Source organism: Artemia franciscana, chromosome 2 (assembly GCF_032884065.1).
Source record: "Artemia franciscana chromosome 2, ASM3288406v1, whole genome shotgun sequence".
Lineage (NCBI taxonomy): Eukaryota > Metazoa > Arthropoda > Branchiopoda > Anostraca > Artemiidae > Artemia > Artemia franciscana.
In genome coordinates, this window is record NC_088864.1 from 30,182,122 (window position 1) to 30,202,651 (window position 20,530).

Consider the following 20,530-nt stretch of genomic DNA (forward strand, 5'->3'; position numbering starts at 1 on the left):
GTCCCAAATGCATCCGATCAAAATTTTGAAATAGCCGTCTTGGTCAAAATAGTCTAAAGATCATATAAAATGCCTCCAGGGTTGAAAAAACCACCCAGAGGCCGGGAGCATAATTTTGAACCAAATGTGGTTCTTATGGAAAGAGTAGTCGCATAAACTTTGGAAGAGCCTCATTTGATTAGAAATTGTCAGGTCTGGTTCCCTTAAAAGTCAAAAGTGATCGGAGGACAATCAGTCCCCTCCCATTCTCCTTTTAAGCTACCCTCACTCTGATATCTGATCTGATCAAAATTTTGGAATAGCCATCTTGTTCAAACTAGTCGATACAGTCGAATAACTGTACATTCGAGAATAAGTTAAACCCACAGCCCCGTGGGCAAGTGCTGTAAGTTATATAAGCTGCCCATTGTTTATATAAAAGATTGGCTATTGGGGAAAAGTGGCATGTTTGGCCCTGAATCTCCAAAAAGGCTAAGAAAATTTGAAATTTCAGGAAATGCTGAGGGAGACGTCTAATAAATTTGAAGCAAACTATATGCAGGAGTGTTTCCAAAGGACACAAAAGCAATATCTAAGGAACGGCTATGGGTGTTAAGTTGAAACTTTAAAGCCATGATGAAAAAAGAACGAAGGGCAGTCTTCCCTCCCCCTCTTGCCCATCTAGATTATCTCCTTAACACTGATGAAGATCTTAAAAAGCCATTTGATTCAAAATAGTCACAATGTCTAATAGCTGAGCCCCAGGGGATGCCATGTCCCTGCATCCCCCGGGGCAAGGAATGTAAATTATGCAATTTGTCCATTTTTTATATGCAGAATTTGCCATTAGAAATGTTTAATCTTGGATGTGTCCAAAAAGGCTAAGCTAAACCAAAAGAAACTATATGTATCGAAATGATCAAAAGGGGCCTATATGCAATATTTTAGGAAGAGGTAAGTGTTTTAACAAAAGAAGGTAAGGGTGACACCATCAGGGCCACTACTTTTACTATTGCAGCTCCATGTGAGACTGGTTGTGACTTTAACTGTGACTACATCCAACTGTGGCACCTTGCAACTATGATTGCGACTGCTCGCAACTGCAAGTACACCTATCTGTGACTACTCTCAAGGAATAGCCAGGAAAAGTTTAAAAAAAAACACCACTTTGATGTTTTGATATTTTGATGAAACTTTATGTTAAAAACAATGATCTTGAAATGGGGAATGTTGAAAAACTTGATACTTTGGCAATAAAAAACAAACAGAAATTAATAAAAAAAAATTGCGAAAAACAAGTTTTTCAAAGGAAAGTAAAAGCCATGTTAAACTTAAGGTCAGCAGTTTAATAATTCAAACTCGAAACGACCGAAAATTACTATTAAAATATAAACGGAACCAAAACGAACAAAAATTAAATAAACAATCATAGAAAATAAACATACAACAGGTACTAATATAAATGAATAAATAAATATTAAAACGAGTAGAACTTAAACTGAATATGCAAATCAAACTTAAAACAAACCAAAATCACTATAAACAAGAGTTTGGATACTGCCCCCTTCTGTAAACGACTAAAGCCTACTGCATCATTTGCGCTTTACTGAAAACTATATGTCTTGAACGTTCTTGGAAAAAACAAAAAGAAAACAAAAAAATAAATATTTGATATATAATGATATTAATTAATGACGGCTCACCAGTTTAAGATTTTATTTTACTGTAATTTTTACTTTTATTTTCAATGGTATAATAAGTACAAAAAAAATATGTTTGTAATATAATTCGTATTCAGTAAAGCCCCAATAAATATTAGCTTAGATAAAATGTTCTTATTTAGAAATGTTAACAAAAACACTTGTGTCCATCCAAAATCAAGCGCATATTTAACACGAAAAGCTTTCGCTTTTTGGAATGAAGATGCAGGCCTTAATGGAGCCGATGAAGAGTTTCTCAGCTAACTTACATTTGCCTGGGAGACCAGCCCACATCAAAATCCAAACTCTTTTTGCCTGTAAATATTATTCATACCTGAAAACTGCAATTTTCTAGGACTTTTTTGTTTTGATTGCTTTAAAATTATAAAGTTTTTAAGGCAGTATCATTTTTTCATCAATATTGCCAAGTCGGACCAAAAAAATAAATGAGCAAAATGGACTTTTAAATTTGGCAAAGCCTTTCGTCTGTAAAAACACATTAAGTATGTATTGATTCCAATAGACAACTAAACCCTCAATCAAAAGCTACACCTTCTTAAGCTACTTGGTACCATATGTATTTAGCTTATTTTTGGCTAATATTTCAGCCACGCTCTTTTTTTTAATTTGGCACCAGGTACTACCAAAAACTACGTAGACCCATATTAATGAATTGATAACTAGAAATTTTATTCCCGATTTTTTTTTATAGATATGGTAACTTTCCATTTAAGCAAATCAAAATATTGAATTTGTTACTGCCATTGGTAATTTACGAGAACTAACTTTACTTGATCAAAAAACAGTGTTCGATTCCAATCATTGAAAACAAAACTGGAGGTTTTCGATTATTCTGCAAAAATGCCTGCCGCTTCTGAACTTAAACAGTAAGTGATGTTTTATTTGATTCATGTTTCGATTTAAATTTTACTTAGTCTGAAACGCTAATTCCTCTTTTCTTCTTTTCTTTTTAGCTTGTGAAAATCGGTTATGAATAAGGTATTAGGGATCCCCAAACGTCAGGTATATATGTACTTATTTATACACACACACACATATATATATATATATATATATATATATATATATATATATATATATATATATATCTTTCAATTATTTTTCTTCTTCTTCTTTATTTCTACGTTGTGGCCCTTACAAAAATGAGCCGTCCCATTTGAAATAAATGCACAAGCACTAATAGTACAAACGAGGAATTACCAACTTATACCTTTTGATAGCCGTGTACCAGAGCGATTCCAAGTGGTGTTGGAATCATTCTTCTCCCACTTCCAACAGTAGCATAGTTTCGCTGCTCCAAATTGTTTATATGGACGGGTATAGAGGCATCTGTTCCAATACCATGATGCTCCATCAAAGTTATAACCTCAGATTCAGTTAGATAGTCTGGAGCACAAGTTTGGCGTTCCAAGAGTTTCAACTAAAAGGAGCTTGTATAATTAAAAAAGAGTGACTATAGTGAAATTCATACGTCACACAGACATTACAGTATCATTGACTATAACATTATCATCATACCACAAATTATAAATATGCCTCAGAGAATTACAGGCCCGGGTACCAGCTTCAATGGATTTTTCGTTTCGTCAATTTAAAATGCCGAATATCCGTCCCTTCAACGAAAAAGAATCTTACCGTCAATAAATACCTTACTGGTTCTGGCACAGGAAATTCAGCTAGTTTTTTAGAAACTAGCCGGCCGGAGAAAAATGGGAATTTTCGTACTCAATGACATATAGCTTGAAACTTTGACTCTATGGTTCTCAGCCAGAATTAAATTCATAGTGTAATTTTCATCGGTATGGATTGCACCTTTATAAAGAGGTATTTCTACTGTTTTTTGTATATATTCAGATTCGAAGCTTTATAACCCACTATAGAGGAATTTAAGACTAAAAAATTCTGCCGAGTTGTAACAAGCTTAGAAATCTAATTTTTCTTGTATTTATGGTTATCAAAATTCTTTCCTTTCTGTCTGATTTTTATTTCTACTGACATGGATTTTCCTTTACCTTTACTTACGACAGAGGTTCAGAAGGCTTTACGCACGTTTTATCGTTTATAGATACTGATTATATTCTCTATAAATGACAATCTATACTTCATTGTAAAGAGTGCGCGTTTAGGGGGGGGGGGCAACCCCTTTTATATAAGACAGCTCCAGTACATTTTACCGACAGTCTTTTATTTGAGACCACTTGTGCTTTTATTTAATTTCTATCCGTTTATAATATCATATGGAAAACAACCATAAATACAAAAAGTAAGTTCCCCTTCTAACCCCGGCCTTTAAATAAATTTCAACTTCTGAATAAAAATATTTTGTAAAAAAAAAAAATACGAATAGCAATACCACCTTCATTTGACCAACCAATGGTTAAAATGTCCGACATTTAGATGTTTTTCTTAATTTATAGCACACCTCATAAATCTACACAAAAAAAAACAACAACTAAAAAAAAAAAAAAAAAAAAAAAAACGTTTAGCTTGTCAATATTTTCAACGATATAATTTCAATTGGTTGACACATTTCTCTCAGTACAAAACCGTCTAGTCAATCGACAAGGGCTCGTAGATTGGTAAAGGATGAATACCCAAGACATAAAAGTTGAATAAAAGGCTAGGAACAACACCATATATATTCCTCGAGAAAATTGATATTTTAGTCTCTAAAATAGTCTCCTCAGCTTTGCAGCTGCGAAGATGTAAACTCGGCTTTTCTTCTTCTTTCCGTGGATGGGTAATTGCACGGCTATCTGAGGACAGCAATCAGGCTATTGCTTCCTCGACAGAACCAGTTGAAAAAAAAGCATAGTAATTCATAGAAGCCCTTTTTAAAAGACTTTAAAGCTTTAAAGGAGTCGTTCCTGTTGACTTTTTTAAGTTTTTTTTTTAGGCTTTTTTGGAATTTACAGCCCCTGTGAGGTGGTTAAATTTCCACATAGAAAAAAAATAACAACAAAAAAGGATGTCTTTTAATACATATCAGACAGAGGAGTATATTGGAAACAGACCTCTTTAATCTCACAAGTTGTTCCGACAGCAAGTATTGGAACAGATTCTTCGTCTTTGGGTAATTGCCAAGTCATAACAGCTGTATAGCCAGGATCTACTACAGTTTTTCCCGAACATGAAAACCTCTCAGATCCAATTGCAAAAACAATATTCGTACTCATCAGTTTACAGTCATATGAGAGCTGCAAAACAGAAAACAATAAACTGTAGACTAAACGACAATACTAAGTTTCACCATCAAATTTTGATTCACTAACTTTATTTCTGACCAAAAGGGGTGCCCTGATTGATGTACAAGGTCACGAATCACGCAAACCAGTTCGCTGATCAAGCTGGCCGTTTAGGTTTCCAGCAGAGTCAATCACGACCCAAAAAGACAAGAGAAGTAACTCTAGAAAACCAATTACAATACTGATTTATGGAAAAAAAAACCTTCTACAGAAGAGTCGCTTCTACTAAACTTTCGTTTATAGATACGACAATTTGTTGACTTTTTAATCTCGTATTTGTTTTTAAGTTGGTGATTTTCGGTTGTATTTTGGTACAGCAAAAAAAAAGAAAAAAAAAGAAGTTCTGATGTAAGGTTAAAACTATTTAAACAAAATGCTATTTGAAGTTCAATACTACATATCTATGTCTAATAGACATAGATAGTTCATGTTCTATAGGAGAACATTCAACAATTCTAAAATGACGACAAATGGCACATCCTGCATTTAATAAATAAAACACAGTTGAACTTCAGCTCAGTAAGGCCTGAAGTGACATAAATCTGCATCCCTACAACGCCTGTTAGTAATTTATCTAGTATGGTCTGCTCGATCAGAATCATAGTAGTTTCTTTGTTGTATAGCTAGGGGGAAAAGGAAAATACAATAAATTAGAGCCTTATTACAAAAAAAGAATGAAACAATGATACAGTAATATTGTTTTGATTAAAAACCAAAAATGATTTTTCGAGTTGACTTTCATTTGTAGTTTAGAAGAAGATCAAGTAATAGATCAAGAACAATTATTTGTTTTTCTCCGGCCATTACAACAAACTAAGGAACATCAAAATGTTTAATTTAATTTCTTAACAAGTCTAATTACTGTTGTTGTGAAAAACTTTGAATCATAAAGAATTTACCATATCGTATGTTTGATCCCAAGTTTATCTGAGAGTTTGAATCCGATGATAGTCAGCATGAACATATTGGATGGAAAAAATAAAAAATTAAGTTAAAATAAATTACCACATCAAAGACGATACAACAGATACAAATTAGAAATCCTAAGAGGAACAGAAATTAGAATGAATGCTCAGATCAAACTTAAAACGAACTGAAATTACCACGAAGAAGAATAGGGCTAGTGCTTTTTAAATATCTCATGGACAATAGACTCATTTACAGTTTGCTGAAAACTGTTATATTTTGAGCTAGTTTTGTTTTTATTTGTCTCAAAATCAACACTAAAGCAATAAAAATAACATCACATTACTTAATCAACGTAAAAGTGGTGTCACTTCCATTCTCTCTCAAACCCTTTAAACTTCGTTGTCAAAAATGCTATGTATTTAACGATGTGGCTTTTTTTTTATCAGCAAACCTACAAATAAAAGAAAACAAGAAACATATAATCTTAATAATCAAGATAATTGGAGCGAATGAAAGTAAACTGACTGTTCAATATATAATGATGTCTAATGACTATGACTAGATAGTCTAATGACTATCTAATGATAGTCTTTAGACTATCAATGACAGTCTTTAGACTTTATAAAAAAGGTTGCAAAATACATCATAGTGGGTATGACCCACAGAGAGAAATTTTTGTAAGGGGGAGTTTTTTATTTTTCCTTTTTGTAGTCATGGCCCATGTGGATTTCGAGCATTTAGTATCTATCTATACATAATGTGTGCGACATTTTGTGTAATGTTATGAGTTAGTTTTATGGTATTATGTCCTTTATTATGTTTGTTTTTGTTTTGCAATTGTTATGTTTTTCATTGTTATTCTTATGTATCATGTGTTGTTATGTGTGTTATCATCATGTGCTATTATTTTGCGACGTTATTTATTTTCATGTCCCAAAGCGGCTTTTGTTGCAATAAATATCTATCTATAAAAAAAGATGAAGGTGTTCAGATGCATCTCCTATTTAAAACCACCTAACTTTTTGCTGGCGCTTTTGACCACCATATAAGGGGACAGAGAGATATATTATAGGCCACTGGGTCTAACCAGAATTAACAACAAATTTGAAGTAAAAGTGAGAGGCAGCGCGCACTGAAAAAAAAAAGATTATCCTAAATTTAATTACTGCAGTCTCGTATCAAAAGTCGATAGTAATTTAATTCGGATCATGAGCATTTATACAGAAACAAGGCCCATAGCCCCGATAATTACATTGTGGAAATTTTAGAAGCTGGGAATTTGCCAGAATTCATATATAGAATTATCTTTATTTGTCTTACTTTATTGTTGCCGATTCAATTTTACACATGGAGATGTTAAGGAGAATCGTCCGGGGGAACTATTATTAAACTCTTATATGATACTCTATATATTATGCTCTTATATTATACTCTTGAAAATATTAAATAAGTCAGTTTTTTTACAATGGAAAAGAAAACAAAACAAACTTTCCCTTCCTGATCAGAGATAAGACAAGTATAATGAATTCATGACTTTTCGAAGTAATGAAAAGACACTTTTTGACGTCGTGAAAATCTCATACGTAACATAATACTAGTTTGCATTGGCAAACAGGTTTCTCGCATCTCGGCACACATTCAATTTTTCAGGGGGCAATCATAGCCTAGAATATTATTCAGACCCAAAATTTCGCTTTGCATTTTCCATAATGTTCAAATATCGTAGAACAAAAAATTCCTTTGGATCTCCTGTATAACCAGTTCTACCATCTCAATATTAAGATAATCCCCAACTGTTTCTTATAGCTCAAGAAAACTTTTCGCATTGTCAATAATTCTAATAATAACGAATTTAAAACTACTTCGTCTGGTACGAATTTAACAACTTCGTTAGCATGTTTGATAGAATAAAATTAAAAACGTAAAAACTTACAGAGCCAATAAAATGACGGACAATATAATCATAAATCTTCCACGAATCCGAGTCAAGCGCATCAATGGAAACTGGTTTCATTGGAGTAATTGGAGGGTGGTCACCGACGTCTTGTCCTTTTCTAGGTCGACATATCCCAGCAGATAGTAGAGCCGTAACTTCGGCACCCCAATGGTTTGAGCTTTGTTGTCTCTTCAGCGTCCCACTACATATAAAAAATAGTCAAAGAAAAACATCTTCACAAAAATTCACCACCAAGAAATTGGCTAAATTATGAAAAAAAATTGTAATAGTATTTCTGCTAATCATGAGGATTTAATCAGGCTTTTTGAAGCTTGAGTACCGAACATCTGATGGTTTCGGTAGACGAGATTAATTTTTTTGCACAATTTATGGCTTAAAAAAAATGCACTAAGAAAAAGTTAGCGGTTTTCTGATTCAGATATAGTTAAGCATAAGCATTGCAAAAAAAAAAGATTCAAGTATGATATAAAAAATTATCTATGATTATTTATCTTTTATTGTCCACTAACTGTAAGACTTCTCTAAAACTCAAAGTAAATTTTCAAAAAAAAGGTTTTTCAAATAAAACAGAGAGCGGTATTAAAACTTAAAATGAGTAGATAGAAAGTCATACAAAATATCAAACTTAAAATGGACAGAAATTATTACTAATGGATAAACGAAACTTAAACAAACAGAAATTCAAAGAAAAACCATGTCCAAAAAATTGCAGATATTACTGAAAACAAACTAAATTTAACTTTAGACTAACACAGAGAAAAAAAGAAACTGTAACAGGTAATATTCGTGGATTGCATCAAAGAACAGTTTTAGTAGTCGTTACGTTCTCACAAGATTGTCCCTTCCATGGCTGTTTAGAAATAAACTGACAATAAATTTACATGGCAGTTACATGCTATGCAGAAAAAATTGCCTAATTAGCAGATAAAAGCCGAGTTTTACCAATGGAATGAATTTATTGACAAAGCAACTAAATGTGCTTAATAAGGTAATTGAATTGGCGTGATATATAATTATTACTCGTGTGTGAACATCTGTGAATGTTCGTATTTGCTCAAGTTCCAGTCCGTTTGTAACACCTATAAAATCAGCTTTCTTTGATGAAGACCTGCATGGCAGGTGACTCAAAGGAAGAAAATAGCATTAGAGTCCAGATTGCGGCTAGGAAATACCGAACGTAAATAATTTTCTAAAGTATTTTGTAGTAACAATATCAAATACTCGTAATGCGGGAGAATCAAGACAACTGAACAAGGTATAATGGTCAATAAAAGAAAGATACAGATATAAAATAAACTCAATCAGAAACTAGTTGGTAAAAATTAGCGTGCCATTTTTTTTCATATAATATCTCTAGTGAGTTCCCTCTATTGCTCTTAATTTGCCGAAGCTATAAACCCGTCTTGAGCCGGTCCTCATTATCATCATCAGTCGACGGATAAATTGCAAGCAATGACAAATGAAACCTATTAATGCCGTGTAAAAACAGGGTATATCTAATAAACTTTTCAATATTTGAGTCTAATTATTTCTGCAAGAAAGATTAAATCATAAAAAAAAATCACTTCCCTAAGCAGAATTGCTGAATTTTCAATAAATTACTGCCAATACATTTAATAATGTTTTTCATGAGCGTAAACTTCACTACTGACATTTAAATGACACACATGAACGGCTTTCGGCTTAACGTCTTAAGCATATTCGAACTTTACGATTGATAAGACAGACTCTGGAAAGTTAAACTCCATAACTTTCTAAAACCATTTTTTTGCTAAAAACAGAAAGGCAATATATTTGAAAAGCGATTTTATTGAGCTAATCTGAAGGATATACACGAAAAACAAGACTCCAAGATTCTTGAATCTTGCAAAGATTCTTACCCTGCAATAGGAAACATATTTTTTTTTCACCTTTTCTTTTTTTTGTTAACAACTGTCATTCCCTTTCCACACCAAGCATAAGTATCCCATGGTGAAAACCTAAGATGTAGAAAAAAAGTTGCACAAAGTTTGTAGATAAGGAGTTGCAGAAAACGAAGACTGCATAATTTTCATAAAGACTGTCTTTACCGAATCTAGATTTGGGTACCCTGTCGCCATTTCCCTCCAATAAGTCAACTAAGGAGTGAAGTCGTGGTTATTCTACACTCCAATATCTATGCAAGTCATTACCACTGAAACAAATCGTATTCATATGCATCTTAAGGAAGAAAATCCCAGGCTCAGGGAATCGGAGCCAAAGTTTTAGACTTTACAAGGTAAATGCAAAGAAAACAACAACTGAAATAGATTTCATATTACCGCAGAATACAAGAATATATAATGTTACCGTGAATGTCGATATTCATCGGTGAATGTCGATATTCATCGGTGAATGTCGACATTCATCGGTGAATGTTCGAAATTTCTTTTTTCTCTGATTGGATCCAATTGGCTTTGCGAGTAGCTTTATCAGTCTTGTGCACGCTTTGGTGGCTAAATTTAGGTTAGATTAAATTAGGTTATAAATCTCAGAAATGGGTTAAAACCAAACCGTCAAGCCTTGCATGAAAGTTGACTGGCAACGTAGACTAAATCCAAGGAAAAAAAAGGTATTTCGGACATTCACGGTAACACACACACACACACACACACACATGTATATATATATATATATATATATATATATATATATATATATATATATATATATATATATATATATATATATATATATATATATATATATATATATATATATATATATATATATATATTATATATACATATACATATACATGTATACATATATATATATATATATACATATATATATATATATATATATATATATATATATATATATATATATATATATATATATATATATATATATATATATATATATATATATATATATATATATATATATATATATATATCTAATATATATATATATATAGGCTCTAATGACGGCGCTGATTTCCATTTCATGGCCCTTCAGCCACGAAGTGTAATGGGGATGGGGGATTTTAGGAAAACCCTAATGAAACCCCTGCACAAGAAAAGTGATAAGAGTGAGCGTGGTAACTATAGAGGCATTAGTCTGGTTTGTGTAGATCGCAAATTACTTAATATTATGATGCTTTTGAGACTTAGAGAAACTGTAGAGAAGGTTTTAAGAGACGAACAGGGTGATGTTAGGAAGGGTAGAGGCTGTGTCGACCAAATTTTCCCTCTTAGACAAATAATTGAGAAGAGCCTGAGGCATCAAACACCTTTAGTTCTCAGTTTTATAGATTATGAGCAAGCGTTTGATTCAGCTTTAGCAAAGGTCTTATGCTTGTATGGTATACCAGACAAATACATTAAAGTGATTAGTGCTATGTATGAGAAAACACTGCTGCGGCTAAGGTAGGAAATGAGGTTAGTAGCTGGTTTCGTATCAAATCAGGATTTAAGCAGGGTTGTGTTCTATCCCCAATTATATTGACGGGCTCTGTCTTAAGGAGCTCAGCAAAGGCAATGGAAGAACATGGATTCAAATGCGGAAGTAAAACTTTTCTGGACTGAGATACTGCTGATAATTCAAGCATCCTGGATGAAAGTTTGAGCAAAATCAATGAGCTTTTAGAAGTTTTACGAGTTCAGGGTGCTAGAATATGGTCGAAAATTAACGTTAAGAAGATTAAGTCGCTAAGGCTAGGAATAAATGAAGATATGTTGGGTAACGAAAAGATCAATCAGGTGGACAGCTTCACTTAACGCGATGTCATTATTAGTAAAGATATTGATTGCAGTGAAGATATTCAAAGTAGAACGGCCTAGGCCAAGGGGGCTTTTTCGCAGTTGAAAAACGTTTAGAAGGTCAAGAAGTCAGTTTGGAAGAAGTGGTCAAGCATGGTTCTGAAGCATGAGCAATTCAAAAAAAGGAGGAAGATTTGCTAGATGTTTTTCAGAGAAATTGCCTACGGATTGTTTTAGGTAACCGACTGACTGACCGTACTTCAGACAGTAGATTGTACAGAAGGTTTGGTTCAATCCCACTTTCTAGGGCTATCATGAGAGAAAAAGTTGAGATGGCTATTGCAAGTTCTGCGGATAAAGGATGGCAGGTTGCCAAAGATTGTTAAATTTGGCCAACCTTATAAGGCTAAACGAAAAACAGGTCGTCCGTGGTTGGGGTGGGAGTATGTCATAAAGAAAGATTTGAGGGAAATCGGAACTCCCTGGGATGGTGTAAAGAGGGGGCTTTGAGTAGATTGGGATGGAGGAGTGTGCGTACCTGCATTGGCCTCAGGCAGCTTGGTGCTGCGGCGAGTTTTTAGTAGTAGAAAAAAATGGTGTACAATTACACCGATTCTTCAAGTCTTTCTTTTTTATTTGGAAGAGAAGGCTTATTGCCTTTATATATATATATATATATATATATATATATATATATATATATATATATATATATATATATATATATATATATATATATATATATATATATATATATATATATATATATATATATATATATATATATATATATATATATATATATATATATATATATATATGTATATATATATATATATATATATATATATATAAAGGCAATAAGCCTTCTCTTCCAAATAAAAAAGAAAGACTTGAAGAATCGGTGTAATTGTACGCAGGGGATGGACTATAATAAATATCTTTTTCGAAAACGAGTTTTTTACAAAGGCAAGACCAAAGCAAAATTACTTTACTGGCTTTAATAGTTACCCTTCCCATTCTTGAAAATGCTACACCGTACCTAGGCTCTCATGATTTAAGCTTTCTTAAGTTGTCTGGTGTCATATTTTTCGCTTATTTTTCGGCCATGTTCCTTTCATTTTTTTAACTTGGCACCTGGTGCTACAGAAAAGTGTAGAATTGCACTTGAAGTTCATTTTAGCTAGAAATTAAATTTTCGAATTTCCCGAAGTTTTTAAGACATGCATGGTTGTGTAGGTTTCCAGTTAGAAAATTCAAACAATCAAATTAACTTTTCATAGTCCTTGGTACTTGGTACTATAATGGTGAGTCATAGCTGAAATTGTAGTTCTACCAACGCCTTTAATTTTTTTTTTTCAGTTCGGATTTAGATCTTTTCGGCTCAAATTTTAAATAGCCGTTTCCTGAAGTGATGTTACCGTGTTGACTAGTAATTTTTTAGGCACTTGCATGATATACACCCTACCTCTCAAATTGTTCATTTATCGATAAATTAAAGAACCTTTTTTTCGTTAGTTTATTTCAGCTTAGCGATAGCCAAGACGAAGAAAAGTGACAGAATAAATGGAAAAGGTAGAATTTGGGCTATATATTTGCAAATTAAGGGGGTGGGGGTGGGGTAAAGTGTTTAGACAGTGTGAAGTTAGAAAACAATTCTTACTATATAATATGCAGAATAATTGTACTTAAGATTGTGCAGACTCGCTATACTTTACCCCCCCCCCCCTAATGTGCAAATATAAATTAATTTTAATATTTGTAGTGTGTAAGAATTCTCTAAATATTTTAATACACGGAAAAAGAAAGAGATGTGACAAGTGAGATTTTACAAGAATTAATTTTTTCTGATGTTAGAAGTTCGAATAAAAAAAAAAAAAAAAACCTACTTACATTAAGTCGAAATTTTCCGGATAAGAAGTCGTTTCAGTTCTTGGATATGATATATAGCCTTGAGTATACAGCCTTTCGGCTATTTGCATAGCATGATGAGGTGACATTCCCAGGCCACTACTGGCCACTCTCATCAGTTCAACTGTGTTTAATGCTTGTGGCCTTTGCTTAACTTTTTCTTTCTTAGAGCAACTTAGAACCCTATAAAATAAGATGTAAAATAAAAAATTTCTATAAGTCATAGACTATTTAAGAAGAAATATACTGTCCTTTAGAATTTACTACAAAATGATTATTTGCTTAAAATATCATTCAAATATTCCTTGTACGCCAGGTATCGGAAATGGATTAACAAAAAAAAAAAATCTCGAATATTTATGAATATAAGTGAAAACGAGAGGCCCAAAAATGAATGGGCTTAACATAACACACATATCAAATTGATTTAAGCTATAAATGCATAAATGAAAAAAGTAAGTGAGTTGAAAAAGCGAGTTACAAGATCAAGTTATGTAAAGCCTAATCCATTTGGCCTTCCTCCTTTTCCCTTATATTCATTGCTTTTCGAGAAAAAAAAATTATATTCTATAGTCCATTTTAAAAACAGAATAAAAAAAAATGTTAATTATTTTTGACTTTTTACTCTTCTGATTTTATTATCATTATATTGTATTTTTTCTTATGCAAACTTTTACACACTTCAAATAAACTTCTAACTACTACGTATAAACTACTACAAACTTCTAACTACTACGGACCACTGGGTTTCTGACTGGAACTAGCTTGATTTTGAATTCCATTTTGAGTTCCAGGTCGAATCAGCTTGGAAGTAAGCCATATCTAAACCCAAAACAAACTTGTAAATAAACACAAACGAAGAAAACAAATGAAGAAAAATAGAGCCTGAAATGAGAGACAATAAACATAAATTATTTCTGATAACCTTTTTGTTTCAAGGCTGATAATTTTTTATTTTTTTCCATTTCCCTTATTGCATCCGACTTGGAAGCCATCTTCCTTTTAAGCTTATCTATATAAAAAAAATTGTCTTACCTGAAATTCCTAAGTTACGAAGGGCCCAGGCAAGAGTCCATACCACTGGGCTATCAAGTCTTGTATGACTCTTTATTTTATAGTCCTTTCTTTTCTCCATTTATGTGGTTTTATTTATACAAAGGGGTATACAAAAGGGGAAAATTTTTAGGTTGTATTATTGCATTGTCACCAGAAATACACATATTAATAAAGTTTGGAAATAATTGAACATTCGGAGTTGAAGTTAAACGATAGCCAGCTAGGTAAAATTTCCGATAACCAGCTAAGCCTAGCTTGTCCCAACATCGACAATTATATCAGTATAAATACAAGATGATCTTAAAATATGGCTAAAATTAGGCTTTTGAAGTGTAAAATATAAAAAATAAAATAAATGAAATTAATAATGGCAGAAATTTTATAAAACTATCACAGAACACAGTATCTTGCACAACACAGAACATTAGTAAGCATTTAAGGTACGAAAAAACTTTTTCTTTGTAGTTTGCTTTAATATCTTCTAGAAGCCTTGATGAAATTGATGCAGTTTACCTCTGCTTTCAAATACCTCCTGGTTTTCACAACGACCTGTTAAACAGGAGTAATCTACATGATCTGAGCATATTTATGTTTCATTTTTATTCAAAATACATTCTCATAATATAACCACAATGGTAACTTATTTGAACTTATTTTTCACTAAAACATCAGTTTCATCACCTTAACAAAATTAGATGGCTGACAACTGCAACGACAATAAATTAATATTAAAAAGCATAGAACTATCAAATTTTTATACCTTTTTTAGCTTTTTTGTAAACATCTCCTTTTATATCGAATCCCAAACATCAGATAAAATCTAAGTCCTTGCCAAATAAGTGAGGATTTACAAATTCAGTTTCTTTTTTTCTAGTTCCAAAATTTTCCAGCGAAAAAACTAGTTTTGTTGATTGTCAAAAATCTCTTAATGTCAGAAAACACGAATTTGAGTCCTAAAGCTCCTCAATCACAAAAAGTGAGGATCTTCATATGATTATATTAGCATTGGGGGTCGGCCACGTTTCAGTTTCTGTCTTTTTTGGAAAAGTTTTTTTTTTCAGGAAAACTGAAAGAAACAGAAAAGAGGTAGTAATTTTTTTAGTTTCTGTTATATATATATATATATATATATATATATATATATATATATATATATATATATATATATATATATATATATATATATATATATATATATATATATATATATATGGCCCTTTGATACTTGTTACTGTGTTTTTTTGGAAATAAATATCTTATCTCTCAAAGTATTTAAAAATGTCTGATTAAATACAGTTTATATTTTTACTGGAAACTTAAAACTCCCGAAGAGTAATAAATACATATCTTTCGATAAAACTTACCTTGCCCTTTTTTCTTCTCGGATTAGGTTTTGAAATGCTAAAGCAACTTCCCGATCAAAAGACCGAATACGTTCTATATATTATATATATATATATATATATATATATATATATATATATATATTATATATATATATATATATAATATATATATATATATATATATATATATATATATATATATATATATATATATATATGGCCCATCGGGACTTGTTACTGTATTTTTTTGGAAATAAATATCTTATCTCTCAAAGTATTTAAAAATGTCTTGTTAAATATAGTTTATATTTTAACTGGAAACTTAAAACTCCCAAAGAGTAATAAATACATATCGTTCGATAAAACTTACCTTGCCCTTTTTTCGTCTCGGATAAGGTTCTGAAATACTAAAGCAACTTCCCGATCAAAAGACCGAATACGCTCCCATTCAAGAGTTAGTCGACGGGATCCATTGACTTCAAGGATTGGCTAAAAGCAAACCAAAGTAATTTTAACAAATATGAGGCTTACATGTTCAAGTAGAAATAAAGTTGCAAAACTCGATATGGAGTAAACTATTACATAGGACTCCACTAAAATATTTAAGAGATAGTAAATTATCATTTGAATTTTAAAATTATAGGGTATAACATGAAAAAAAAAATTGAACTTGCTTTCGAAACGGAGAGATGAACTCGTGTGTTGGAATAAAGATGTTTAGCGCCAAACCCAAGAAAGTGCCGAATAATTCTTGCATTCAGGATATTGACTATAAATAATGTTTCGAATCTGAACTACTAAAGTTACAAAAATAAAACAAAAATCCAAACTAGATAGTATTAAACTAAAATAAAAGTTACTTTCAGAGTTTGACCCCAATTTTTGGCAACATTTAGGAATTTGGAGTAAAGCAAGTAAACAGTAGATTAAACATCCGATGTTGCATTTACTTGCCTGATTGTAAAGTGCTATGAATACATTTTGGGGCAAGTACAGCACAGATATCGAACTAAAACATATTACCGAAATAAAAGTATATTACTGCCATCTATATTTCATCTTCCAAGAAAACACTATTATTCGCAAATGATGTTCCACGAATATGCCCCATAAAGGTATCATTGTCAAACGATAGCACATACTAAATTAAAACCCTCGCAGAATACCTGAGGGCAAAAAAAAATCAGAGTTAGCTCGCATGAGCCATTTTGGCACTCACAAAAGGCGTCATGGGAAAAATTAACTTTTGGTAATGTTCTTCATGAAGAGTAAAGATGCCGACATGACTAATATCTGTTACTGTTTAATTGCCAGTAAATATTGGCAACTTAAAGGTCCATAGTTAGACAAAAATAGATTTTGAGTTTTCTTGTTTTTTTTATTTAACACAGAAAAAAAAAGCATAATGGGATTGCAAAAATTCCGACGATCTGTTGTTTATTATAGTGCAGTAAGTACATTATTCAGCCTCAGCATGGGGAATTGATGGTATCACTTGTATTCTGTCTATCTTAGAAGCTAACCGCGATATACCCCTGAAAACTTGAGTACATTTAAAGTAGTTAGTAGAGGCATAAATGAGGTGTTGTTTTGTTTAATAACACTGAGATTACTACTACTAGCAACTCACAGCAGCACCAATCAAACACAGCTACGCACACCCATGCCCCACCCCAATCTATCCAAATCGTCCGTCTTTAAACCCTTTCAATAAATTCCAATTTCTCTTAGATCCTTCTTTAGGACCTACTTTCACCCCACTCGGGGACTAACTTCTTTTCGTTTATCCCTTGAAGATTGTTCTAAAAGGATAATTTTTGGTAATCTATCACATTTCATCCATGGAACGTGTCCTAGCCATTTCAACTTTTCTCTTATTATAGCTCAAGATAGCTGGATATAACCACATTTTTCGTACAGCTTACTGTTTGAAATACGGCTAATCAGACAGGTAACCAAAATAATCTATTGACAGTTCCTCAAGAAATCATCTGGCAAATCCTCCTCCGTCTTTCGGAGCGCACACGTTCCAGAACCATAATTGACCACTGTCATTACTGTAGCTTCTGATATTCTAATTTTAGTTCGCAGACTAATCTTCCTATCAACATAAATGCTGAAATCACAAGGAACGTCAGGCAGTGAATACTTTTAGGGCCTGAATTTTAACTTGCCTTTTGAACTATCAACTGAGCCTTGAACCGAATCTTTTTTTCTTTGAACTACATTAGAATAGTTTTTCCCTAGTATTACATCAAATCAATTCCCAGAAGTATATCTAATCTGATTCGTGGCAAACCATTCCGTCTTTTTTTTCACTCACTCAAACTAAAAAATAACATCAACTCTTATTATTCCACCTGATTCGATGAAGCCTACCTGTTGATGAAAATGTATTCAATAATAATAGCAACTAAACGTGTCCTTAGACCTTAGTTCCTCCAGTGTCTCCGGAAGAACACAGGGCGCTGGTGAGTAGCCTCAAATCTTCCCTCATGCGAGCCGCTTCGTATGTCTTTCCACTATGGAATGAGACTCGTCTGGAGGGCTTTTCTGTCAGGTTCAAACGTCCTACGGAGCGTGTTTTGGAAGTATGTGATCTCGCATGCGGAGGACATGTCCAAGGTATTGCCATCTACGTTGTCGCACAAGGGTTGCAATATCTTGCTGGCCTGTGCGGGTACGGATCTTGTCATTGCTGACACGGTCTCTCCTACCGATTCTAAGGATTCGGCGAAGACAATTATTCTCGAAGGCGGTAAGGCGTTTCTCCTGTTCCGAAGTTAGCTTAAGGTATTTCATAACGTAAGTCAGGACAGACAGTACATTGCCCTGGAACAACCTGAGTTTCAACTTCAGCGAGTATACGGTGGATTTCTAGACTGGTAGAAGTCTCTGAAATGATGCATTGACCAAAGCTATCCTTGTGCGCAATTCTTTTTCAGAGTCACCACTGGAAGTGACTGTACTCCCCAAGCACTTGAAGTCAGTCACCTGTTCGATGTCCCCTCCTCCTAGTTGTATTCCCATGGGTGAACTACTGATTGACATTATCTTTGGAGCCTAGATGTGTATTCGGAATTGTTCATCTTTCTCTGCGAGTTTGTCCAGGAATTCCTGAATCTTCTGCTTGTCAGCGGAGCGCCAACTTTGCACGATATCACTTTAGAGTTCACAATTAAAAATATATTCTTTAATATATATTTATATATATATATATATATATATATATATATATTATATATTTATATGTATATATATATATATATATATATATATATATATATATATATATATATATATATATATATATATATATATATATATATATTAAGCGCATGATGACGTTTCATTAGATTCAGGCCATCGATCTCTAAATCAACACCTATAACAATGTAGCTGCATCATCTTCTGACAGAAGGGACCAACAAGGGAGGGCATAGACAGGTTTAAGACTCCATTTAAAATGAGACCAAACATACACAATAAGTACAAGATTTGTAACACTTGGGAAAAATACGGCATATTTTCTCGAAAAGCAAAAACAAACATTTTTCTTAAAAAAGAATTCATACGGGAGTCCTTGTTTTCAAGTACAATTTTATCATAATTCAGGCTTTAGTGCATAAGCACCCCAAGAAAGGTAGCCAAAAAACACTCCGGCAAGAGAGGGATTGAAGAAACTTTTTACTAAGGAAATATTACACTCTTTTAACATATTCCAAAACATTACAATGTTTGATTTCCAGTGGGAACTAGTGCCTCTCCCCCCTTATGTACACCCCTGCTTCAGTGTGGGGTCTCTAAGAAATAAAAATAGCCCCCCCCCCCCGACAGGGCCGTATCGAAAAATTTTTCGAGGGGGGTATACACAAAAAAAGTAAATAAAAACACACAAAATTTGTTTATATCCACTTCTGTTACGTTTTTGGAATCACACAAACATTTCGGGGGGGGAGACAACCCCCCCTGGATACGGCCTTGCCCCCAGGGATGATTCAGAAAGCATCCGAAAATACAAAATAGATATAAAAAAATGCTCGAAAAAGAATCAAAATTGATTTTCGTATTTCAGACCTCCCCCACCCTCCCATGTTTTTCTTAGAATACCATATTTCGGCCCACTCATATAACTTTGGTTGAATGAATTTCTTATTTTATTTGATTGAAGTAACATTACGCTTAAAAATGATTTTGGTATGATTATTCTTCGAATAAGTCTTAGGACATCTGAGCTTAAAATTACAAACCTGGAGTACCCAGAAAGGTTCTGGACTAAAACTTTGAATAGCATCATGTCTAGAAACACAGAAACCAAGAGTAGGCGTTTGACAGGGACCATATGAGATCAGAGTTGAGTCTAAATTGCCATATTTATCCTGAAATTGAAACTTAGTATCTAGTATCTTAGTATTATAAAACTGAAAGTCTTCATTTGATCTTTTTTTAATAGATCAAAAGAGAATGAGAAACGAAGAGACCAAAAGATATATAGAAAAAGGGGTATCACGAGTGAATTACAGGCATTTCTTACATAAAATCTGTTTCTCAGGAAGAATGTAGCAAAAGGTTATTCAAACCACTCTTGAAACTAGAAATCTTAAAAGATACATCAAGATTGAGTAAGCTCACTCTTGTTCTTACCCCTCGTTTTTTTTTCAAGCATATCTAGGCTGCAAGA

General features: G+C 32.9%; 1 protein-coding gene across 1 annotated transcript in view; it reads right to left on the minus strand.

Annotated features, from left to right (window-relative positions):
• LOC136040024 (DNA topoisomerase 3-beta-1-like) overlaps positions 1 to 20,530 on the minus strand; it is a 67,658-nt gene that overhangs the window by 25,532 nt on the left and 21,596 nt on the right. The window contains exons 5-10 of the mRNA XM_065724092.1: positions 20,100 to 20,228; positions 16,220 to 16,338; positions 13,430 to 13,630; positions 7,788 to 7,992; positions 4,715 to 4,897; positions 2,911 to 3,120 (exon numbers count right to left, since the gene is read on the minus strand). Coding sequence (XP_065580164.1) covers positions 2,911 to 3,120; positions 4,715 to 4,897; positions 7,788 to 7,992; positions 13,430 to 13,630; positions 16,220 to 16,338; positions 20,100 to 20,228 — 1,047 coding nt within the window. The remainder of the gene's footprint in view (positions 1 to 2,910; positions 3,121 to 4,714; positions 4,898 to 7,787; positions 7,993 to 13,429; positions 13,631 to 16,219; positions 16,339 to 20,099; positions 20,229 to 20,530) is intronic.